This window comes from Cygnus atratus, chromosome 10, assembly GCF_013377495.2.
Source record: "Cygnus atratus isolate AKBS03 ecotype Queensland, Australia chromosome 10, CAtr_DNAZoo_HiC_assembly, whole genome shotgun sequence".
NCBI classification, from domain to species: Eukaryota; Metazoa; Chordata; class Aves; order Anseriformes; family Anatidae; genus Cygnus; species Cygnus atratus.
In genome coordinates this window covers 10,998,996-11,025,312 of record NC_066371.1, presented here as the reverse complement: position 1 = coordinate 11,025,312, position 26,317 = coordinate 10,998,996, and the positions used below count along the sequence as shown (strand labels likewise).

The window sequence follows — 26,317 nt, the reverse complement described above, 5'->3', positions numbered from 1 at the left end:
AGCATCAAATAACCACAAGAAAGATTGCTGCTTGAGATCACCACCCAGGAGCAGGAAATATTAAGAGCCTCTTGGGCGGGTCTGTTTTTGCTGATGGAACCACCCTTAGCAAATGTGAAACCTTGAATGGATCGAAATTCAGCCAACAGTATCCTCATCAGCATTAGCCACTATTAAGAATTATCTCATTCCAGTGAAGCCCTGCAAGTCCTAAAAGGATGACTTGGTTGTGTTTTTTTTGTTGTTGTTGTTTTTGTTTTGATTTGTTTTTGACATATGCAACCAACAACACCATTCTGATCAGCAGAGAGCACCAGATGTGTGAGCCAAAGGGCACAAAGGGCAGAGCTCTTCACACCAACTATTCAAAGATGTCCAGCCCTCTTGTCCACAGCCTGAAAGAAAAAAAAACAAGAGGGTGACTACAAACTGGGTGGGAATCTGGAAACACAGAAAGATCTCTCTCTGATGCAGCTACCCCGAGGGTGAAAAACTGGGAGAATCCCTGCTCTCTACAGCACGGTATTTAATTACCTGAAGGAAAACCCATGTAAATAGACTTTATGAGACACGCTTGATAATAAATCTACGACAAAAGGCAGTGAAGAAATCTTTGCTTTTGAATGTATTATCTGACCTCCCTGCTGAGCATTCCTATACAGCTGCAGGATAAAATAAATTGGCCTTGCTGAAAAACGGTAGGAAACATTTGAATATTCCCTATTCTGAAATATTAACCTCTGGTGCTTCTGACCATCTCTCTCAAGTGCAGAATGGCACAGTCACAGTGGGCAGATCAAGACACTAGAAATTTCACTGGAAGTGAGGAATGCAGAGGGGTGTAGACCCCAGGCCAGGATCCCTGCATTGCAAGTGCAAAAGAGCTGCCTTGCTAAAGCTGACTAGAATTAGCTGACTAGGAAAAAAAAAAAAAAAGAAAAAAAAAAAACCTTCATTAAAATACTCTCCTGGGAAATGTGTAACATATGACTACTTAAGGGAACTGGTTTTGCTTAGAAATACAGCCAACTTTCCATATTTCTAAAAGATTAAAGACTTTTCTATCCTTTCTCTCTACACTCCTTTTCTTTTCCTTTCTCTTTTAAGAAGCCCTTGTAAGAAACGTAGCACGGAAAGGTGACTCTGGTGCACAGGAGATGGACACCATGCTGTTCATTAAAGCAGGCAAATAGCGGGCTCATTCTGTGAAATAGCTGAGCACCAACGCTTTCTGTCAGCTCTAGAAAAGCTTCTGGCTTGTAGCATTTAGCACAATTGAATGCTGGAGGCCATTATTCTGCAGGTTTATATCCGGACCATGTCCCTCTGACATCATTAAAGCTTCATCAGGGCAAAGGGAGACCCTGGTCTGCATGAATCCTTGGAGCCTGACAGCCTCATTGCTTTCCCTCTTGCTGCAGCCACCTGAGGAAGAAGACCTGGCGCTCTCTACACTACTGTTTATTGTAAAATATGTATAAGATCATAAACCAGCCTTGTGCCCAACACCTCTGGGAGGAGATATTCCCTGAGCCAAAGTGCTGGCAACCTTATTATGATGCATTCAGACAGCCTCATGCTCACCTTAGTACTTTATAATAATGATGTTAATTATTACTATTATTAATGAACAATTAATCATTGTTCAAGAGACACTCATCAGACACTTTAGACTGAGAGCGTGATGGGTAAGATTAGATTCAGCAGAGCCGAATTTTGAAACGCAGGACCACCAACATCACATCTGCAGAAAGGCAAATCCACGGCCAACTCTCATTTGCAAGTACTAACTGGCAGATGGTTTGCAAAACCAGGAGAGTGAACTTAAGGAACCCACTCTGTCTATTATGACTTCACAAGCATGAGTTTTGCATGGAAAAAAACACATGTGCACATCATTAGCAGATGCAGGTCCCAACTATTCCACTTCAATTATTTCATTTTAACTGCCTTGTTTCTGATGCCCCCTAAAAAGGAGCAGAAAGGTTTCTCACTATTTATTCAAGATCTTGAAGAAAAAAATAATTCCTGGTGGGTCTTGAGCTTCCCCCATTGACTTCTCAATAGCAGTTAACTTTCAGGCCTCATTTCAATGCTCCACCACTGCCCAGACAAGCATTTCGGGGTGGGATGTTGGATCTTTACAACAATGAAGATGTGATTGCCCTCTGCTGTGTGCGTGTTCACTGTATTTTAGCACTACCGCTGCTAACAGAAGTTACTGCTATGCCCAGCCCTTCCTGGAGAGTGTTTCTTCTCAGCTAAAGAGCTTATTTCCTCTTTCTTAGGTGAAGGAAGAACAGCCATTTCCCCTCCCTCCCTGGCTGAAGTCTCTTATGATCTGAAAGGCCTTCCCAGTCTCAGGCCTGAAGCACAGGGTTATTACACGGTCTGTATTTTGTGTGCCACCAGAACTCCAACAATGCCGACGGTAATGTACTTAATTGTGCCAAAATCTGTGAATGTGCCAGCAGGCTTCTGACATCATTTGCCACAAACACTAATTCATAAATTCAGAGCTGCAGGCAATCTGCATGTCACCCAAATGACTGGCTATCAAATCAGGTTTTCAGCAGCCTCCAGCATGGCTCAGTCTCTCTATTGTTAATGTTGACAAAGGGTGGAACCATGCTCATGGCTAAAGACTTCATCTGTCTCTTGGCTTACGAATGATTTCTATGGTAATGCTCGAAGCTCTGGGCAGATAGGAACTCCTTCTGCAAAAGAGGAAACGTGGTCCTAAAATGTGGCCCCCTTATTCTTCTCCTGGTGCAAAGGGTAAGTTTCCAGCAGATCAGGGAAGGCACTGGCATAACGTGAGAAAAAAATGGGCCACAGTTCAGGGCTTTTGTCACCTTCTTCATTTTTAAGACACATTTTCTATTCTTCCTTAGCTCTGTTACAGCATTCTGGATGCATTAAAAAGGAAGGAACCTTGGGGAATAACTCCTCACAGAGAGATCCCCAATGGAATATAAGGCTGGAGATAGGCCACGCTCTTTCCTTTCCTGTGCTGTGACATGAGGACTGAATCAGAGAACAAAGGGATGTGGCTTTGAGGGAGCTCTCTGTCTGTTCTTCACTGTTAAATTGACTCCCTTTAGCAGCATAAAGGCTCACAGCTATGTGAATGTCCCCAAGGAATGGGAGCAAGCCCAGGTGACACATGATTTTGGTTTTAGACAAAAAGATGGCTAAAGCCTTTCATGTTGTTATGTTTAAAATAGTTCCCTGGTTCTTTTCTACCAGCCATTTTTTCCTTCCTCCAAATCTCTTTTTTCAAACAGTTTTGTTTAGAAATGCTTCCAAAGCCTGCTGTCTTCATCAATTTGTCGTTTGGAGACTTTTTTATGGCAGAGATTGTCTTACTCCATGTTTTCAAGGATGGTGTGTAGGTTTACACTTTTAAATATGGGATCAGACACCAAGATGCCAAAAGCCCTCTAGTGCTGTGGAAGAGCTGTGGAAATTATATTTCTTTTCTATTCTATTCTATTCTATTCTATTCTACTCTACTCTACTCTACTCTACTCTACTCTACTCTATTCTAGACTCTCTCCTGTGTGTGTTTTACCTCAATGTCTTACCATGGCACACCACCCAGTTGTGTTCCAAGGTGACATTGTCCCTCTTACCCATTCCTGATCTAAGTTAACACTGATAACAATAACCAACAGCAGAAAGAGCACAGAAAGGAAAAACTCAAGTGACATTATTTGCTTTGGACATTCATTCCTCACAGAAACTGACACATATCCATCACTGTTGAGAGTCAAAAAAAAAAAAGTATTTTGAATGTGTTTTTTTTGTTTGTTTTTTGTTTTTTTTTTTTCTGTTCTGTGACCTTTCTAAAGCTGGTGGATCCCAAGTTCAGGACAAAAACACACTAGCCTTCAGATGGTGACACAAAATCTTGAGCTTGTGATAATAATTACTGGAAGAATACAAAGGGTAGCGATCTTTCTCATCTACCAGAAAGAGTCTGAGGAGGGAGAACAATTAGCCAAAACTAGGAACAAAAGAAGCTTTGGTTGGACTATGAACCAAGTACAGTGGATAGTTCTGGACCCTGCATGTTATGTCAAAATTCAGCAGCTGCAGTACTGTATCTACTTTCCTACATGCTGGTATTGAAATAAGAGGCTGCAAAACTTGGATTTATTTTTCTCTGTGGGGAGCGTGGAAACACTTAGTCTAGAACTCTTTCATTGTCAACATTAAAATACATGTAATATACAATTTTTCAAGCTCACTGGGCAGCGAACACCACTGATATATGTGATCAAAAAGGAATTAAGTTGACTCAGTTGCCTTCCACCAGGCCCATTTTCATCACTGGTGGCAGTACAACTTTTATATGTGATTATTTTTAGCATTACTAAACAGCAGTAAGGCTGCTCTGTGGCAGGCGTGGGAGGGAGCACTGGACTTTATTGCCGGCTTTGTTAGAAACTCCCCACTGAACTGAATAAATCACTTTTGTCTCTGTGCTTTCATCTCCCCACCAGTTGAAAACGATTCCTGTCACTCAGAAGCTTGCAGGGTTTGTTCTAGTAACATCAGGGAAGTTCTCAGATGTTAAACCAGGGTAACCTCTTATGACTGTTCACGGAAAGCTATTGCTGCAATTGCTGAACACGGACATGCTCTGCAGGAAGATAAGCAGGTTCTTGAGACCTTGACACGCTGCCTAGCGTTCCCCAGCCAAAAATCCACCAGAGCAGGGGAATAACCTGACAGAGTGCCTCCTGCTCTATGCCCTGAGTCAGGCTCTTTGTGCCACTCAGGTCAGCACCACGTCCCCTCCACCCTGCAGTCCTGAGAATTACTGATTCTTGGGAAGAGAATAATCAACCTAATCAGTGATGCATGTAATGATAAGCAGGACACATGATAATGCTTCAGCATCCCTTTCCTTTAACACAGCATTACTCGAGGGGTTTTCTTCTGGCTGCCTCAGCCGACCTGTCCTCAAGCCAGAATCCATTTTATTTATTAATAAACAAAATTATGTATTCCACGCGGAGACACAAGGCGATCCCCTCCACCTCAGGCCGGAACGACCCTCTGATGCCCAAGGCGCCCTGAAACAGCCCTGAGGCGGCCCAAAATGCCGGCGGCCCCCCCTCCCCGCCGGGGGAGGGTCTCAGCGGACACAGCCCCGCCCCTCACCGGGCACAGCCCCTCTGCGCATGCGCCTTCTCGTCACCCTCCTCTTGGGTCATTCCACAGCTCTCGGCAGGGGGGCAAGGCTTCAAAATGCACATTTATCTCTCTCTACACCACCTCTACATAAACACTAGCGCTTCTTTCTCTAGATACAAAAAAATTCTAGATTATATCAGGACGGCTTGCGTTGCTGGACGCCCTCATTATCTTTTTACCCCCCCGTGGAGGCGGGTGGGTCGGCCCGGCCCGTCGCCTTCCCTGCTCCGGAAGGGGCAGGGCTGTGAGGGGAGGGGGCCGGAGCGGGCGTTGGGCACGCGCGCGGGGCGGCCGCTGGCTGGGAGGGGCGCGCGCGGGCGGCTTCATTTCAGCGCCGCTGCCCTGCCCTGCCCTGCCCTGCCCTGCCTTGCCTTGCCTTGCCTTGCCCGCGCCTCGCTTCAGCGCCTCAGCACAGCCCGGTACAGCCCGGCACGGCTCAGTACGGTACGGTACGGTTCAGCACAGCCCGGCCATGCCGCCACCGCCGGGCCAGACCCAGCTCCCGGACTGGGACGGCTTAAAGCTGCGCGTGCGGACCCTCATCGCCTCCCACCGCGTGATGATATTCAGCAAGAGCTACTGCCCCTACTGCAACCAGGTGAGGCGGCGGTCCCCGAGCCCCTCAGCCTCTTCTTCAGGCCCGGCGGCCCAGGCCCGGGCTTCTGAGGGCTGAGCGCGGTCGCTGTGGGGATGCTGCTTCGTGTCAGGGCTCCCTCCGGGCTTGCGCCGTGGTGTTGGAGTGCTGTGCCCACCTTAACGCCCGGTGGGAGCACGTTTTGTGGGGATTGAGGCGAGGTGAGGTCCGAGCTGGGGTTCTGGATGTGTTTTTTTTTTTTTTTTCCTTTGCCACGTGAGCGAAGGGCAGTGGGGTGCGTGGGATGTGCGACACAGCGTGCGCCTTCCTCCGCTGCGGGGCCAGCTGCTTCAAGGTCAGGGCGCTGGCAGGGCTGCTTTCCTGCCAAAAGTGCGAGCGCCTCGTTTGTGTTCAACTTGGCTGAACCTGCACCCTCAGATAACAGAAAGTTAAACTTTCTGGTTTTGAAATCTAATGGAGAAGGTTGAGTATAGGCAACTTCAATCAGAAGTTCAAAATTCTAGCCATGAAGCAAATTTTAGCCAAAAGAAGTTACTACTGAGGAGTTGTGGTGATTCTAGGGAACAGAGATCTTCCCTAGCCCTGTTACGCGTGAATCACACGGGTTAGCTGTAACTGGTGAGGAAGAGTCATTAAAGAAATGCAGGATCTTCATTAGAATTCAGTGATACCAGCAGGCTGTAGTCATAGCCCTCACTGATCTGGGTGTTCCTAGGCAGTGTGGTTCCTGGATGTTTACAAACAGCGTGCTATGGAATGTTATTTAAACCTAATAACACCATGTTTTATGTGGCCATGGTGGAAAAAACACAAGTGGTGCTATGGGATTGAGTTCTGATACGCTTCAATGGAGCTGACAACTCAGGAAGGTTCTCAGAAGCTGCACTCCTGTGCGTAGCCAGGCTTAGTTAGAGCCCCTCTTGTGAGGGAGGAGGTGTTGGGGCCCTGCTGTAGGAAACCTGAGTGAATATATTCTGTCTTGCTTGCAACTTAATTGATGCTTTAAGAAAGGAAACTTCTGTGTATAAGAGGATAGGACAAACCAATCAATGCTGTCTTCTCTTGAGGAGAATCGTTTGTTGATGGCTTCAGTGCTGTCCTTTGAGGAACAGTTAAAGTTATTCCTGTCTGTATCGTTCTGTGTGCTTGTAGTGATAGTGATTGGCCAAGTGTTGACAAGCATGGCACTCAGTCCAGTGTTTTTTGAGGTCATAACATGGCATAGTCACTTTTTAAAGCTTGCAACCTGTTCATTCATCTCTCTTTGGCATTGTGGTGGGACTTGACTAACACAAGGAGCTTAAGGTAAAAACAGACTTGATTGTAGTCCAGTAAATAAATTCCAGGTTAACGTTCTCTTCTTTGTTCAGAGTTTCTTCACTAGGCAGGATTACTTGCTTCAAGGAAACATTCAGACCTGAGGAATGTCATCTTTATTGTCATGGAACAGAGAAGAACAAGTATGGAGTATGGGGGCCCTCTCTCATAGCCCTTTCTAGGAGGGAGAGTTAAAAGACCTACTATGAATCTTTGAGGAACAGATGATAAATTGGGAGGGAGTAGGAGGTGAGGGAGAGAAGAACTGAATTCTCTTGTAGGCAGGCTTCCTTGGTTTACTTTCCTTTTGGGAACAGGAGGGAAAGGTAATAAAATGAAGAAAGCCAGTAGAAATATTACAGAGAGACGATTAGAAGAAAGCTTGAGAGAGAGGCCTCAGGAAAGACATTAAGTGGTAAAACAAATAAATATCTCCAACAGTATGGGTTTTAACACCCCCTCCCTATGAAGACTTAGAAAATAATGAAAGGAATGAGAGAACAATGGATAATGCAGTTCTTACTGGCTGATTTAGTCTGCAGAATTAATGAAGTGGATATAATTTGAAAGAGAAGTTACAGCTTGGGTACTTAGCCTATAATCACATAGTTTTGAGTTCTTAAAGACAGAGGGATATCAATGCTGTGCAGCGTGTCTTCTTTCACCGTAGATGGCTGTAAGCAATGTGCTTTTGGTAGGATTAATTGAAAAACGGATGTACTCAAGCACTGGTGCTCCGTGTATTTGTGTTCTAAAAGGGCATCATTGGGTGTGTGGGAAGAATTCTTTGTTTCAAATGGCTGTAGCTGTGCTGGAAAAAAAATCTGAAGGAAAGCACAATCTTAGGAGTACTGCAAGTAATTTCTCTAAATAAATTAAGTAGTTGATTCTGTTTGTTCTGTTTAGCAGCATGACTAGGCAATTGTGCAGTTCCTTCTGCAACTGCAATTTATTGTTCAATTGCTTTAGCCAGCAGTAGTGGGAAAGGGGTGGTGTTAGACTGACTTCCTTGTCACAACTAAATTTGACTGTTCTTTACTTTTTTGCCACCCTGAAAAGATTAACTTAAGCTAGAAATGTCTGAAGAAAACACTTTTAGCATGAAAAACTGCAGAGTCTGAATGCTGTGATGTGTTGAAATTACTGCTGGGGCTGTTGCTCCTAAAATTTAGAAGCTGCCAGTTATTCTTGTTACATGTTATACTATTACTGATAATTGTCTGTATCTGCAGGAATGTCAGGTAAATTCATCTGTAGGTATTAAAGTGTGCTAGCTGATAGGTGAAACAGCAGACATGCGACATACCATGTTACTTAACTTTGCTGTATGAAGCTTCACATTTACTTAGGTATACTAATGACAGAAAGCATCTTCAGGAAGAAGAGTTTTCTGAAGAAATTTGCCTAACGCTAAGTTTTGGAAAATCTGTCTAATGTTTAGTAATATCTAGAAATCTTCCTAGTTTCTCTCTTTGTGAAAACTGGAAAGGCTCAGTAGGGAAAGAAGGCGAGTGCATTGGTCAGAAGGGAAGTAAATGATGGATTGAGGTGAGGGACCATGCAATGTGATATCCTGGCTCTGACACTTGTTGGAGAAATGACCTTTTTAGGACTGAGGAATAAAGAAGAAAACTTCCCAGTGTGCCGCTGAAGTTTCCAGCAGCGTGGCTCAGGAATTTGTTGACCTGAGTTTGTATTAATTTTATTGAGTTAAACGTTTTCAGTGGACAGTTCTTTCATTAGTTGGTCTAATAGCTCTTTTCGTCTCCTTCTAATTGTGGCTATAAAAATGTCAGGGGCGAGTAAGCTCTCTAGTTTATGTATTGCATAGAGGCTTACTTTTTGTTTCATAACTTTTTTTAGTAACTTCAGTTTTTGCCATTTGTTGAATTCTTAGTAGTTCTCAGAAATCATTTTCTGTTTACTTTCTCTAGGTTACTCACGATTAGTGTGTTGTCTTTCTATTTTTCCTAATCATTTTCATTTCCAATCTGAAATCTGCTAGTCTATCTTGCCTGCATTGAAGATCTCAACCCTTCATATAGTTGTCGTTTTTCTCTCTGCTTCATCACCGCTAACACATGCATGTTCTGTTCATACAAGTTTAAAGTGTAATAGCTACTTCTAATTAGGGTGCTGGTATTTGTCTAATTTTTTTCTTTACGCCATATCTTCCGTGGAGAATAAATGTCACCTAAAGGCATTGTTTTATGTCTGTCTTTTTGTTGATTATAACCTTTCTTGTTCCAAAAGTGTTCTGTCTTGTCCTCCACCCTTCTGGCTGATATGTCAATGTTCAAGCCGTAGAGCATTTTTTCATTTTTTTTTAAAAAGCTGCTAATGAAATTTTGCATGTTACACCCTGCTGTCTTGCTGCAAACTAAAATAGCAGCCAAGTAGCTAATTTGGTGACTTCACATTCTTAGCGTACCACTTCATAGCAGCAATCCTTTTAAGCTTTGCTTTTTAGATCTTCTATGGCATTCAGCTTGGGCTTTATAAAGCAGTTGCAGAGCTGGAGCAGTTCACTGCTGTTTCCCTTTGGTTCAGTCCACAGCTACAGTCACTCCAGTAAGCAAGCCTTAGGGTGATGATGAGTTTAGCACAAAAGCTTTTGGGGCCATGTAGATGGTTAGAGGGCTGGAGCAAAAGATGTGTGAAGAAGAGGTTGGCTTGTTCTGCCTTGAGAAGAGAAGGCTGAGGAGGGATTTTGTTGCTGTCTTCAGCTACCACTGAGCAGGAGATTATAGGGAAGACAGCCACACTCTTCTCAGAGCTGTAGAGCGAAAAGCCAAGTAAGGGACAGTGTGTACGTTTTGAAATGAGGGATATTCCAATGAGATAAAATGGAAATTCTTCACTATGAAGATGATCAAACATTGGAACAGCCCAGAGAGGTTGTGGTATCTCCGTCCCTGTAGATACTCAGAACTGGGTTGGACAGTGCTTTGGCCAACATGATTGAACTTCACATTTGGCCCTGTTTGTGCAGGCAGTTGAATCAAATGACTTGCAAGGGGCCATTCCAACTTCATTTAATTTGCAGCTGTAAAACTAATGTCATCAGTCATACATGCAGGGCGTATTGTAGTATGCTACAATTGCTGTATGATGTGGTAAGAAACATGTCATGTTGTTAATACATAATGCAAAAGCTTTGTTTGAAGAAAGCTGGAACTCCAGTACAAGACAGGAAGCAGTGAAATACCTGGCCTTTGTCATAGTAGCATGGATCTAGTGCTACTAGATCTGTAGCTAGTACGGATCATAGTAGCATACTAGTATGGATCGCAGCAGCATTAAAAACACTTCTTTATCATGTGTTTAACATTTGTAAGCTTGTTAGATATGACTCAATTTATATGAATTGTCATCATTAAATCGGGTTCATCAGAAAGCTGGTTGTAAAAGATTTTTTTCTGAATTATCAGCAGCTTAGTGTGTTTTATTGTTCAGACGTGATGCTGGCAAGGGGCACACAAATTTAGTGCTTCTTCTTAGCGCTGTTCCTACATCATGATGGTTACGATTAGAAGCAGGTATTTTACCCAATGCCTTATGATATCTGTTTGCAGAGGTAAGTCTGTCAAAGTATATTTTGAAGGAATAAATACTGCCAGCTGTAATATTGCCTGTGCCATGAGGTATGTCCCCCCTGGAAGAACAGTTCATAATTTCAATGCTGCTGATTTGCAAATGGATGTTACTGTAAAAATATTATTTCAAAAAGGCCACCTGATTTGAATCTGGTAATAATAGCACCCTGTCCATTCTCAACTAGTATTACAAGAACACCCAGAAGTTGTTGGGGAGGAAAAAAAATCTCAACTGAGTTGTCATTTAGGATGACTTTTCTTTTTAAGGCTAGGCTTGTACATAGAGGTTTTAGCTTGTTTGTTTCCATACTGGCTCTTGGGTACATGAAACATGTTTCTGGAACATGTTCTAGTGATGGCCTGTCTGAGATTTTTCATGGCAATGTAGGAGACAAGCAGACTTTTAATGACCAAGCATTGTTAGACCCTTCTCCTGTCTAGTGGGGAAGAATAGCAATGTAAAAGGTTAAAAATGTAACTCTTACATTCCGATACTAGTGCTGTCAGTATTTCACAAGTAAGATGTGAATGACTTAGTAAAACAAAGGCCAACAAGTTAGAACTACTCCTGCTTTATTCCAGAAGGCTGAGGCAGGTGTTGTTAAACAGCAAACCAAAAATCAGAGCTGGAAAAAAAAACAAGTCTTGTCCCCAGACTCAGTGTAGGAGAAGCAGTAGGTCAAATACTTTTGACATGTACTTTGAAGCCACTCACTGATGAAGATTGTCTTCTACGTAGGCTATATGTTTCAGCATCTTGCTATTAGGAAAACCATTTCCTGAGGTCTTATCTCAATCTCTTGATGCAGTTCAAGCCCATTAGTTATTGCATCCACCACCACTTTTCTTCCTCCTTATGTCAGTCAATTATTTACTGAAACAGCTCTTTTTCCACATCTTTTCTTTAAGTTGGACTCAGCTCATTGACTTCTTAGTCCGAATAATTGTTCTCCACTTGTTCTAAATCTTTTCTGAGGTGCAGTGAACAAAACTGAATGTGGGCAGGGCAGGTAGACATGAGCTGTCCCAGTGCTGAGTACACCTGGGGAGTCATTCTTGTTGTGGCTTTTTTATAATGCAATGTTTTTATTGTTTTGTTTTGCATGTGCTCATCAGTGTTTTGTTTTGCAAGTTATCCTGTTCCCTGCTCTTCTGCCTTTTCTTAGTACTATCAAGGAATCTGGCTGCTGCATTCTCTCTTCTTTGATGATACTCTGTATAGCAGTTACTGTCATGGCTTTTGTTATCTGTCAGGGGATGGAGATCTGCAGCTAAGCCAGTTGTATAAAGAAACTGTCTCTTAAGGTCAGTAAAACTTGTAATAGAAGATTGCTCAGATGTGGGATACTTAATCTGAATGCTGTTTAATAGCCTGGCTTTAAATAAGGACCGTGCAAAATGTAGCAGTAGTGCCAAATGATCAAAGATATCTACAGGCTCTCAAAGAATTATAAATGAGACTTAAAAGTCCTTACATGCTCATATAATTGAGACTTAAGTTCTTAGATCTAACGATTAGGTTTTACCCTGAACTGTGCATCAGATCTTGTGAAAGCTTTGCCTTGGCAGTCTGCCTGTGTACCAAAACACTGTGTCCCTTTCTGTTGCAGGTGAAAGAACTCTTCAGCACCATAGGTGTAGAGTACTATGCTTTAGAACTGGATGTGACTGGTAAGTAGCAGAAAGGAAACCTACCAGATGTTGCTTCATGGAGCTAAAAATCAGTGACTGTGCATGACTCTAAGCTCTCTTGTACTAACTGGAAGTAATATAAAGCAAATAAAATCAGTTTTAATGTGTACAGAGATAAAAGACGGGTTAGCCTTCAATGTGGATTTTAATGGAGGATGTGTGTTTAATATAACTGAAGGCTTTGACTCTCTCTGCAAGTTGTCAACTGATTACACAGAGGATGTGAGATCTGATTTCTCCATCAGGAGTTTTGTACTTCAGGAAAAAAACTGTAGTAGTTTTCTACCTTCTTGGTTTCTTTTGTGGCTTTAGATGAACTGTTAATGTTTGACATGTTATAAGAGTGACCTTTATAGGGAACATTGCTGAGTCATGCGAAAGAATGGTGAATTACAGTATCTTGACTGTTGCCAGTTTGATTTTTTTTTCTAAAGCTCAAGTTGCTTTAGTTTCACTACAAATGTAGTACTGTGTTCCTTACATTATGTATACGTAATGAGTGTAGTTTTAAGAACAAATAGTTTCTAGCTATTCTAATTCTCATTAAGCTCTTCACCACACCACTGGTAAACTGTTGATTGTGTGTCATCACCCGCTGATTTTTTTTCTCTATATACAGAGACAAAACTTAGTTTCTAATGCTTTTTTTAAAGTGTTTGTGTTCAAACTGTGTTTGGGGGGGAAATATACATAATTAGTAATCCAAAGTATCTCTTCATACTTTTACTTTTAAAGCTGAGATACTATGAACTAGTTATAGTCTAAGATGCACATAATACAGCTCTCAGTATTTTTTTTCCTGGAATTACTTCTCATCAAGAATACCTTTTCCTTGCAATTGCTATGATCACTGATGCTAAATAGATATGGTCTTGGAGTAAAAAGACTTTAAAATAGTTGTGCAATGTACCTGTTGCATTTATTTTTAGCTGATGGACCCAGTATTCAGCAAGTATTAGCAGAGCTAACTAATCAGAGGACAGTGCCTAACGTATTTGTGAATGGAAAGCATGTAGGTGGCTGTGACGCAACTTACAAGGTAACTTTTCTTTTAAAATCAACTAGAAGTAAACAAGAGTAATGAGTGTGTGGGGGGGTGTTAGGTCAAGCCGTTTTTCTTGTGTTTTTACTGTCTAGTTTGTTAGTGAATTAGCTGCTATATTTGTTACAAGTATGCAAGCATTTTTTCTTGAATTTGTCAGTAAGACAGGCTCTGGAACTTCTAGACTGTTCTTAGAAAGTTTGTGTAGCACTCAATCTAAGCTGTATGACTGAGGAAATAGACAATCAGTAATTTTTTTAATTTGCTCTTTGATTCTTAGTGCCATTTCTATGACATAAAGGCTGTTATGCAAATAAAATGTGAAACACGTTTGAATTTTTTCCAGGACCATGATCTTCAGAATCACAGAATTACTTTAGGAACTCCCCACTTTCAATGCAACCTCAACTAGATCAGGTTGCTTGGAGTCTTTGGCCATACAGATCCTGAAATTCAGGAACAGCTATATCTTCTGTTAAGATATTGAAGGGAAATGTCAGACTGGATGATCTACATCAGAAAAGGCAATGTAATTCAGTCTTTACTTAAAATCAATTCAAACATGTTTCTACAGGCTTATCAGAATGGAACACTGCAGAAACTTCTTGGGGATGTCAAAGATGCAGAAACCTATGATTATGACCTCATTATTGTTGGTGGTGGCTCAGGTGGACTTGCTTGTTCCAAGGTATGACACAAAGAACAGGTTTTATATGAACCTTCTTGAAAAATTAGTCTTCATATTAATCACAGTAGAATTAAAAGAATCTATATTTTCATGATTATTAGTGTTCAACTTGCTAATGAATCAGTAGTGGTCTAGTAGTGTGCTTACTCAAAAGATCACAGTCTGTATGGAGTAGTTTCAAGCCAATGCCTGGTCAGGTCATCTAATAATAGGTTTTAAGTTCCTGGCTGAGGGTGGAACCAAAACCTTTTTAAGTATCTCCTCTTCATGTGTAGTGTACAGGCACTTGAACACATCCAAACAGTAATCTAGAAACGTACTGTTATCTCAAGAAACCGGCTCACTCTTTATTTTCCCTTCTAGCTGCTTTTGCAGAAATGATAATAGAGATTGTGTACATCTTACACAATTAGCTGTTGTTCAGAATGCCTCAGGACCTGAGATGCGGATTCAGTTTTCTCCTCTACATGAGGGATTTGAACCCACAATTCCTACCTCTCAGCTAGGTATCCTAACCATCAGTTTATGGTTTGGCCGTGGTGAGGTTACTCTTGGCAACATTGCTGATTGTTCTACAATACAGTTAAGCATGCAACTATAACTAGATCAATATAAAAATGGCAGAGGTGGTGATACAGCTTCATACTTTAATGTAGTTTGTGGGAGAAGGTGAGTTCTTTTCTTTCACCAGAACTGCCTATATATCACAACTGGCAGTCACGGGTGATTGATGAGGTATAGACTTCAATGTCCTCAGACTAAAGAGGGCTTTTGAAAGGCTTTGTTCTGTTTTCTGAGATAACACAAATAAGCTGTTAAATATGAACCACCCTCTACTCTACCCCACAACTGCTCCATTTGAACAGTCTCCTTCATTAGTTATTTTCAGAATGCTGCAGATCTTTCCTCAAAGTTCCTTCTGAGATGTGAATTGTAACCTTAGTGATAATCGCAAACCTGTTTAGAGTGGGAGAGTTTGAGTATTCATCGAATACAAAATAACTGGGTAATTCTAAACCTTGTTTGATCCAGGATCTCAGCAACTGTGCAGGAGTTCTTGAACAGATTGAGGCACCTAAAGATTTGATCCAAGCCCTTAAAATATGAAACAGTGAGTAGATTCAGTCAAGTGTCTGGTCATTCCTTGTGTATAAGATTATTCAGATTGGAATGGACATTAGATGGATGTCCAGACAAAGCTCCTGCTCCAAGAAGGGTCAACTGTATGGTCAGACAAGGTTATGTATTTCTGTTTAGTGGAGGAGGTAGAAGAGGCATGTAATAATGAGACTAGCAAATGAGCCTGCTATTATTGCTGAGTATATCATGACTGTAAAAGAGCAGGCAAGCTTTTCTTTGCTGAGAAGTTCATCGATGCTGACTTTTCTTTTACAGGAAGCTGCTACCTTGGGAAAGAAAGTAATGGTATTGGATTATGTTGTTCCAACACCTCTTGGAACCTCCTGGGGTAAGTTTCTGTTAACTTGTATTTGATGGTGTTTGAGTGCCAGTCATGCTTATTGTTCTGTTAGGATAGAAATCCATAACATCTTAGAAATTAGGGCAGAATTACTGTAATTCTGGACCACACAACAAAGATGATGCTTTTCTGGACAGTTATTTCTGTTTTGCATATTGTTACATTTGAAAAAAGTGAGAATTCATTCTAATTCTGTTCACTTTAATACTGTAGCTGAATACTATGTGTGCATGTGTTCATTTTCTTGTGTTTTATTATGCACTTTAGTTCATCTAGTTCAACTTCAAGGACAACTGATGTAGGCTACCACTAAAAAAATGTGACTATAGCTGTCCATGCCTCACCGTTTCATAATTAGGCAGCTACTGTCTGACCTAATTAATGTTATTGGCAATTGAGAATGAGTAAGGTATTTCACTGGTCAAACTTTGAGTCAAGCTATGAATGTGCTCTTATAGCTAAAACTTCAATCAAATACATATTTCAGATTCCACAGCATAGACAATCCTAAATTTTAGGAACTCTGGGCTTTTTGCCATGCTAACTTGCTGATCCAACTAAAATAATGAAGCACTCTGTAAGTAATTATCCTCTGTTTGACATCACATGGTACTTGGCCTGATGAGTCAAAGTTCATTGTATTTTAAAATGTCTAACAGCAGAAATTTCATGTTACAGCAAGCATCAACAACTGATCTATGGGTGGCTATGTAAAGCACATAATAGCAGAAGCATGTTCTGTTCATGTGGGCAATACAATAACATGTTTCTTTCCATCTTAGGTCTTGGTGGCACCTGTGTAAATGTAGGTTGTATTCCAAAGAAGCTAATGCATCAAGCAGCACTTCTGGGGCAGGCACTCCAAGATTCAAGGAAATATGGCTGGCAATATGAAGAACAAGGTTAGTAAGAACAGAGGACAGACAAGGTAGCGTACAGATGGTTGAGATGGTTCTTGTACTTCAGACTTAGTAAATAGAGGCAGAGTTCAGTAGTTTTCGTAAGTGAATCAGAAGCGTTTCTCCTCCTTGAGTCATACATGGAATCTGAAATAAATGGATTAACTTTTAGAATGGGCTTATTTCAGGTAATAACAAGTCAGGTAAGTGTACCGTAGTAACACATGGCTTTAATAAGTATCCTAATTACTGATGACAATGATGGCTGCTTAGCATGATGTACGATAAATAAGACAAGTTTTTCTTCAAGGGTTCGTTGTGCTTTGTTTTCTAAAATATGAAATTAATGGCTTGTTTCAGTTAAACACAACTGGGAGATCATGGTAGAAGCAATTCAAAACTACATTGGTTCTTTAAACTGGGGTTATCGATTGTCCTTAAGGGAGAAATCTGTGACATACCTAAATTCTTACGGAGAATTCGTTGAACCACACAAAATTAAGGTATGTGCTGTGTTAAAACATTTTATTCACCTGGGAGAGAACTTGTATTCTAAAGCTGCCTTTTAAAATCCATCAAGGAAAAGGCTTCATGCTAACACTGCCAACTTAAGTCAGCCTAACTTAAAAGAAGTCATTTCTGAAATAAGTTGGTTAAAATTAATATTGTGCTTTATTACGTGTCACAGTATTTGCAAACCTAGTAACTGTTACGTAAGAGTAACGTGGATTTCGGTAAACTTAAGTCTTGCATGAGATGGTCTTAGTTGCTAATGTCATGACAAAGGTCAGCAAACTGAGCCACAAACATAATTAACATACAACACAATCTTCAACTGTAACAATATGCCACTTGGAAACTCTTCATACTAAAGCGCACAAACCGTAGAAATAAAATTTAGATTAAGCACTTGCATAACACTGCTGATAGAACCTTATGCTGTATCAGCATAAGAATTAAACTGTCAGTTTTGCAAGACAAAGCATGTGCTGGTAATCCTGCTGTGAGTGATAGCAATGTAGCAAGGTTAACTTAGTTGTCTTCAAAATGCAATTCTTCTGCTTGGTTCAGTGGCTGCAATTTTCTGTTTTGGTATGAGCTTATGAAAGCTGAATTAAATGTCTTTCAAACCAAGAGACTAATGGTGAGGAGATGATATGCTTTACTTACCTCGTCTACCAACTATTTCTATCCACATATACAGGTCATCTGCTTAATAGTGTGCTTAGTATTATAAATGAATTAGAACGGAGACTTTAAGATCTAGATTGTACTAAATGACCTGAGATCCCTTCCAGCCTGAATCACATGATGATTTGATGGGTGGGGTGGGAGGGAGTTTAACTTTATCTGTTTTGGCAAATAACTAAAGTGCATGAATGAAGGTTGGATTTTGGAATAGATGCATTGGCAAGATGAAATTCTCAGGGCCTCTAGAGATCAAGAAAATAGCTAAACTTAGTTTTAATTCATTTAAAATAGGGTATTAGGCCCTCTTAAAGCATGTAAATCTGATTTATTTTTTTAATTTCTACATTAGTTTAAGAAGTAATTGAAGGTATTCTGTAATTAGCATAGTGTTGGCCTTTCCGTGGAAGCAAGGGGTAGGAGCACCCTTAATTTGCTGTGTTTTTTTGTGATTTTACTTTCAAGTTAGTAACTACTCGTTTAGATTGAATTCTGTCCATATAGCAGGATTCAAATAGTAAATTATTTTAGGTACTCTAACCTAAAAGGATAAAGAATAGCCTAACAGTCTAATTTAAACCTGTTATTCTTCAGTGATCTACATGGGTTCTCTAAATATATTAGGCTTTATTTGAAGCTAGCAGTTAAACATTGTGGATATGCTTAAAAATTAGGTGAGGATTATGTAGTTTTTAATTTGTTGTAATTCCTGTAATTCCTGTTCCTGTGATAAAGACTTTTAACTCTGTCTATGTAACAGGCAACTAATAGAAAAGGACAAGTAACCTATCACACAGCAGAGACTTTTGTCCTGGCAACAGGAGAAAGGCCTAGATACCTGGGTATCCCTGGAGATAAAGAATACTGTATTACAAGGTGAGATGAAAAGGCATAATAGACTGAATTTTGTCAGCTCTGGTGTTTGCAAAGACAAGCCTGCTTTCAAAGAGCCTTGTAACCTATACTTTTGTTTTCTAGCGATGACCTCTTCTCCCTGCCTTATTGCCCTGGCAAAACGCTAATTGTGGGTGCTTCCTATGTGGCACTGGAGTGTGCAGGATTTCTTGCTGGTCTAGGTCTAGATGTCACAGTAATGGTGCGTTCCATACTTCTTCGGGGCTTTGACCAAGAAATGGCAGAAAAAATAGGTGCCCACATGGAAACGCATGGCGTAACGTTTATCAGAAAGTGTATACCTACTCAGGTAAGTGCTTCCTAAGCTTTCTTCTCTCCACATTAAATTACTGTAAACAGCACAGCTAGGATGCATGTGCTTTCTGGGAAGGTTTTGGGTTTGTACAGGAATAAATGTTTTATGAGACTAACCTTTTTTTTTTACTGCTGAATAACAGTAGGTCAAAGTTTTTTGAAGTGCTAATGCAAGAGTTCTGCTGTTTGAGGTCATTCTAAGCTTACAAATGTTTATACAGGTCGAAAAGTTGGAGGATGGCATGCCTGGAAGACTAAAAGTGACAGCACAGTTTACTGAGGGACCAGAAACTTTTGTGGGAGAATATAACACTGTAAGCATTTCTGTATTTAAAATAACTGAATATTGCAGTACTATGGATATGTATTAAAATACCTTAAAAGCTGTTCAGGAGAAAATTAAAGTCTTGCTTGGCAAATTGTTTATGTAACTTGCTAGCAGGGGAAAAAAAAGTGAAAATTAAATATTCATCTTCAGTTGTGCCCTGTCAGCAGAACAGGTGAAACTTCTCATGCTTGGAATTTGGTTCTGGTGAACAGTATTACTTCTGTTTTGTTCTGCTACTAACATTTTGCTGTTTGTTGCATCTCTGAAATAAGTTGTGCTTGGAGACTGAGCAGTGGGTAGCTCCTCTTTCCAAAGTGGTTTTTTTTTTTGATAAGTCACTTCAATCATGCTTTAAAGCTTTTTCAGAAAGAGAAAAGTAAAACATAATCAGCATTACAATTCCTCGTGTAAAATTACTGGATGTAATTTTATTTTTTAGGTTTTGATAGCTATCGGTCGTGATGCGTGTACCAGAAATATTGGTTTAGAGACGATTGGTGTCAAAATCAATGAGAAGTGAGTATTTCTCAACTCCCTTAAGCCACTGATTTTGTTTTTTTAAAACTTTTTTAACAATGTCTAATGCTACTGCTGCTTTTTTTTAACCCACACTTTTAAACAAGGCAATTAGGTGAACCTTTAATATCTCTCCTGGATTTGAGTACAATTGCTCAGGGACTTAATTCCTTAAATATTTACTCAATAAAAGAATTATTCTAATACCTACTTGTACTCCTTGAGCAGTGGCCAACGTTTATTTACTTAATATGTATAAAATCTTTAACTTTTAACGCGTTCCTCTGGTTTTAGTGTACATTTCATCATTTCTTGAAGACTGTTCCACATAGGTGAGCTTGAACTGTGGTTCGACAGGAATCTCAGTACACCTGTAACTTTTTTTTTTGCCTAATAGGCTTGTAAGTCTGCTGTAGTCCTGGAAATCATGCAAGTCAATCTGGGCATCTAAAAAAGGAGCAAACTACTCGCTACGGATTTTTTTTTCTCCCCAGTGTCAGTGCAAAGCTGGTGCAAAGAAAAAGGCAGGATTATGCAGATCAGGCAATAGAATTAGAATCAGCTTGCAGCAGCTAGCAACTTATTAAACCAACTTATTTGTACATGTGAGTGATGATGCAGCTTTTTTCCCCGTAGGGGAAAATGTAAATTGTAAGCTGTATAATATTCAAATAAAAAATCAAAAGTCCAAAAATGCCTGACTAACTTCATTGTCATCAGACTTGTGTTGTTGCTGGAGACAAAAATGGCCCATTAAATGCTAACTTCAGCCTTGTGTCAGAAGCAAATATAACTGATGCTTTGAAGAGCTTGCAACTGAAGTAAAATGGCATAAGCATACTTAATAAAATATGCTGAGTGGCTAAAATAACATCTTTGTAGCAGAATATATCCTGTTTGTCTTTTGCTGAGCACTGAGGAAGGTCATGATACTGATCTGTTTTGTTTTCCTTTTGCTTTAAAGGAATGGGAAAATACCTGTCAATGATGAAGAACAAACCAATGTGCCTTATGTTTATGCTATTGGGGATATCTTGGAGGGAAAGCTTGAACTTACTCCAGTTGCAATTCAAGCAGGGAAACTCCTAGCCCGCAGGCTCTATGGTGGTAGTTCCACAAAGGTAAAGCTGTAAGAACACAATTTTAATTTACTTCTATGTTTTTTTTCCTCAGAATTGCAGTAACACAAGTTGTTCATATGACTGTGGGCACTGCAAGTGTTTTGCAAACATAAGACTGGGTTAATACGATTCTTCCTATGATGTACCATGTAGAACTTGCACAGTCTAAATATCAACTTTGTTTTTTTTCAGTGTGACTATATCAATGTACCAACAACAGTGTTTACTCCTTTAGAGTATGGCAGCTGTGGGCTAGCTGAAGAGAAAGCCATAGAAGAATATGGAAAGCAAAACTTGGAGGTGAGAGCACTCAACTTAACTAACAATTTAATGGATTGCCAGAAATACAGGACTTGACTTGATAAAGTTAGAATTCTACATAACTACTTCTGTGCTTCTGAGAATCATTTGAATTCAGGAGGCCAAAATTAGGTTTCAAAACTGTGGGTAGCTCTTTTGTTGTAGCAAAGTAAACATTCTTATGGCTGAAGTATACCAAACTCTTGGGATTGTCTGTTTTCCACTTGTTCACTGTACCTGAATTGGGAATTAATTTCTTCCTGACCTTTACTTAGGACTGTAGAAGTATCAGCCATAACTTGTTTGTTTTGTGGTAATTTCCAGCTTCTGCACTTCTCAGAAGACAATTTCAAGAGTTGTTTGCATGCTTTGCATTTAACTCCTTTGTTTTTCAAATATACTTGGCATTATTTAGCTTCTGCTTTAATTGCTTTGCAGAATAGGATTAAATATATAGTAACTAGAAATTAAATTTGTACTACTAAAGACCTTCTCTCACTGAAAATAGTCATAAGATGCTGTCTTTAAACAATTAAAACAGCTACAGCTTTAATTGGGACACATGTTTTAAGTGTTCCTCTACTAACTTTTGGAATATGGACTGCTGGTATGGGGATGGCAGATGCTGAGAGGAAAGCACTGGTTAATATACTACAACAGTCCAATGAGTTAAATGTCAAACCACCTATTTGTAAATACAGATTAAAAAAACTAGAATTGTCTGACTGAATTAATTCATCAAACTGTTATGCTTCTTTCTTGTTATCCTCCCAGGTTTATCACAGTTTATTCTGGCCACTTGAATGGACAGTACCAGGCCGAGATAACAATACTTGTTATGCAAAGATTATCTGTGCTAAAGACAACAATGTAAGTAGCAAGCCAGAATGTATGTGTCGAGTGTATTCATGAATATTTTTATTTAGATGAGCCAGAAGACTAATATCTGGCCTGCCTTAGGCCAGATGTATCTGTACTGTTAACATAAGTATTAGTTTAAGAGGTTCAATCAATTGGAAAGAGCTGATTGATTTTATATAACAGTTGTTTGAGCAAGTGATAGCTTTATAGGTTTATGAATCTAATCCTGAGTCTCTATTCAAGGTTCTCCAGGGTTTTTTCCAAGGGCTGTTGAACTATTACATATCTACAGTCTTGCCTTAGGCTTCTGGGCCATTGTATTTTTTTGCTTTAGGCTTTTTGCAATGTGCAGAGGTTTGTATGTTTAACAGGAACTTGGAAAATGTTGTTGATCCTGGAACCTCAGTGATGAGAAACTTTCATTTCTAGAGATCAGTGAGTTTTGTTGCAAAAACAAGTGCCAATGCTGTCTGTTATCTGTCCCAAAAACTGGGAGAACAGATGTACAAAGTAAGAATTTAGAGTAAAATTACTTTGGAGACAAGTGATGATATGATGAAATAGCTTGGCTGTTGAACTAAGAGGAAATAAACTTACTCTTCCTCATTAGCCTACCAATGTCTTTCTCAAAGACTGCAGAAAGGCACAAAGTTCTGCTGTTGGTGGAGACTGACTGCAAGAACGCCAAGTGAAAAGATCACAGTGGAGGGGAAGATTTTCTTTAGATTTCTATGCAAAGCTTTTTCTATCATGCTTAAGTGATGGGGGAAATGTCAAGTAAATAGTATCTTCGGTTCTGTGTTACAAGGAATTTGTATCCTGTCTTGCAAATTATGTTCAGACCTGGGCTAGGGCTTCTCTGAAGGCATTGGGATGTCTAGGGAAAATGTTTTAAACCATTGTTTGTATCCCTCTTGATAAATCAATTCATCAGGCAAATTAAAACAGACCACACCCATTTTTATCTCATTCTTACAGGCTACTGCCATCACTGTAGGTTTGTCTACACAGACAGCTTGCTCAAAATTCAAACCTAGCGTGTTTTAACTCTCTTTCTGTAAACTGTCTGGGGGAGGAAGGGAACAACTAGTAAAGCTGTTCAGCATCAGATTTTTTGACAGACAACATACACAGCTCCTCCATCTCACCTAATTTCAATGTAGAAAAACAAATTCAATCTGAACATATTGCTTATCTACAGAATAATAGGTAGTAATTTAGTCAGCTGCTTGTCTTTGACAAGTTTTAGACAGCATCTTTGAGTGTTAGTGCTGTATGATGATTTTTAAACTCATGTATGATGACTTTTAAACTCATTCACTTGTTCTGTTCTGATATAATGGACTAAAATAAGCCATAGAACTACTTTCTTTGGAGTGGCTTGGTTTTTGTTCAAGATTGTGCTATTGACCTGCTTGCATGGCATATAACTTTAAATGTAGTGGGAGTTATGTACTAGAGCTTTTGTTAAACTTACCTACTTTACTCATTCTTGTTTTCTGCACCCTTAAAGAACCGTGTGATAGGATTTCATGTTCTTGGACCTAATGCTGGTGAAGTTACCCAGGGTTTTGCTGCTGCAATAAAATGTGGTCTCACCAAAGAATTACTAGATGAAACAATTGGTATTCATCCAACTTGTGCGGAGGTAAGAGGGTGAGGGGGAAGGAAGAGCTTGATTTTAAAACCTGCTTTAAAAAAAATGTAAGAAAATAGTACTGAAGTGCATTCTATACTGAGATTTATTTAATACTTGCTTAACTTCTGGCTACCAGATATTGGCACGTGATAGGAAATGTACGTTAACTGTGCACTGCAACTTGTTTTCCACCATAATAGTTCATGGAAATCTAGTATTGTTACTTCGCGAGAGGAGAACAATAGCCACATGGATGATACAGAGCAACAGTAAGCAAGCTGTTGTTTTGGTGTCTTACAGGTGTTCACTACGATGGATATTACAAAATCTTCAGGACAAGACATCACTCAACGGGGCTGCTGAGGTTAAACCTGCTGTCTTACGTGTTTTCATGTTGTGCACGCTTGGTTTTGTGAAAGCCCTAATACATCCAGCTGCTTTGGGGCAAAATAAACATTTGCATCAGTACCACTGTGTGTAGTGCAGTGGGGAGTGGTGCTTTTGTGAGACTTCCTCAGTGAATAGCGTTGCAAGTGGAAACAGTAATACAGCAGGGAAATCTTAACAGTGAATCCTGACTTTGCTTGGAATCGGCACTAATGTGCTTTTATGATGTTATGGCTCGGAACCTTATTGTAAGGTGAGCTATGACTGATGGCTGCCACGCAAGGTTGGGAGATCTCTTCGTCCAGTCAGATGACTGAACTCCTCCTGAAGGAAATTCTTAAGTTGCACAGATTAAAGCTGACACTTCAAGGCTCCAGTATCTTGTATAAATGCCTGAGGTAGAAGACAAATATGTAACTGAATGATTCTTGCCAACAGTTTACAGTTGACTGATTTATCTCTTGATGCATTTTGCTTTACTTAATTGTATATCCAGTTACGGCAAGATGGCACAAATTGTATGCAAGTGATGAACAGTGCGATTAAAGTACTTGTATCTCACTTCAAGTCTAAAACTTCAAAGTAATCTAGGACATTGCTGCTGTTCACATTCATAGTTGTTTGACCTCAGGTGACAGTGTCTTTAAGATGAAAAATTGAATGGTAGGAATTTTGTGTCAGTGTGTCAGGGTTGAAGAGCATAAATGCAAGACCTCCACAATTCGGTCTTGCGGTTTATGACTATATTTAGAGCTTAGTCTCATATTTGATTTCAGCTCTAATGTAAAACATCACAGAATCCAGAAACTGTAAGTTTGTACTCTTATATGGAGTACAGAAGCCTGGAAGGAAGAATTTCAGAGCAATCTGTCCCACTAATGTAGGTGCCTACCAATGGCGGTAATTGCAGAGAATGTCTCTTTGGACTGTGTTGCAGCAGAGAACAATGACTTGGTGTGTTGTCATGCTTTTGTTGTCATGTGTTGTGTACAGTCAGTACTCTGAAGCTTTCTTCCACCAATGGCATGCTGCTCTGGGGGAATTGTTTGAATTTGGCTCTTAGTTTTGTCCAAAAATATGTTTTGAAAGACTTTTTGAACACTGTATGATAGTAAATAAACAGTTTTTAACTATTTAATCTATGATGTACCATGGAATTTGAAGTTCAATAAACAACACATACAGCACTGTCTGACCATGATTTACATTATTACATACTTAGGAAATCTTACTGTTTCACATGCAGTACTAAAGCCTCCATAGACCTTTGCATGCTGTAATCTCTCAAATGGAGAAGCAAGTTGTCTTACTGAATTTGGGGCATGCTCCAGAAATCTAATGCACTTCTACTTCAGCATGCAGTTTTCTCTGAGACTGAGAAGGCAATTTAATACCATTTCTTTGTAATCCACAAAGTCTTACTTATATACGTTAGTGTTTGACTGTGACATAGCTGAAGGGTGCTCACTAGACTCTAGCTAGGCTTTTAGCACCAAGTCTTGCTGGTATTTTGCTTTAGGATTTTGCTGTGGGTGCCTAGCAGTAATCCAAAGTACTTTCATTTGGCAGTAGGAATGCTTACTGTACTTCTGCTGTGGCTGTGCCTCAGAGCTTTGGGGAATTGGTTGTTCCAGTCTCACAGAAATACTATCTAGAGCCACCTGCTTGTTACCTTCTGCAGAAGTAGCTTTAAGAGCAGCATTGCCAAAGTCTTTCATGCCTGAAAGTTTGCCTTTCTTAATAGGTCTGATATTGTAGTTTGAAGTAAAGAAGATACAATAGTGTAGAAGTCTGTAAGCTGAAGTGGGTGATCCAGAGGTTCATCTGAGCTGTTTTAAAAAGTGAGTAGAGATTAGGATGGACTGCTTGGAACAAGTAACATGGTGTGGACTTGGCACTGTATAAATAGCAGAATTGGAACTTAGTAAGCCAAAAGGCAGTCAGATGGCTTTATATCATGAGCAACTGTCAGGTAATGGCCAAGTTTAACTTGTGTAGCGATTTTATAGAGGAAGTGCAGAAGGAGACAAATGTTAAGCCAATGAACAGCAACTTAATAGTAAATTTGGGAAGCAAGCACTAATTGAGTTTTATTTTGTACTCAGATTTGTTTTACAGGTTCAAGTTAATTAATCAATAATTACTGCTTGCGTATCAGTAACAATGTGCTAATTGTGGATGTTCCTTGTCAAACTTGTCTAGGCTGTCAGCTCTTTCTAAATGATACTTTACATGCATTGAGTGCTCTGTACAG

The 26,317-nt window shown here is 39.9% G+C and overlaps 1 protein-coding gene across 1 annotated transcript; it reads left to right on the top strand.

The window, feature by feature from the left end:
• Window positions 1–5,448: 5,448 nt before the first annotated feature.
• Window positions 5,449–25,255, top strand: TXNRD3 (thioredoxin reductase 3). The gene is made up of 16 exons (XM_035547041.2): window positions 5,449–5,803; window positions 12,324–12,384; window positions 13,335–13,444; window positions 14,022–14,135; window positions 15,531–15,603; window positions 16,398–16,517; window positions 16,875–17,017; window positions 18,463–18,578; window positions 18,681–18,906; window positions 19,133–19,225; window positions 19,679–19,755; window positions 20,720–20,876; window positions 21,069–21,176; window positions 21,951–22,046; window positions 23,551–23,685; window positions 23,977–25,255. The coding sequence occupies exons 1-16, from the start codon at window positions 5,678–5,680 to the stop codon at window positions 24,037–24,039; spliced, it is 1,818 nt and encodes a 605-aa protein (XP_035402934.1). The 5' UTR covers window positions 5,449–5,677; the 3' UTR covers window positions 24,040–25,255.
• Window positions 25,256–26,317: the final 1,062 nt, after the last annotated feature.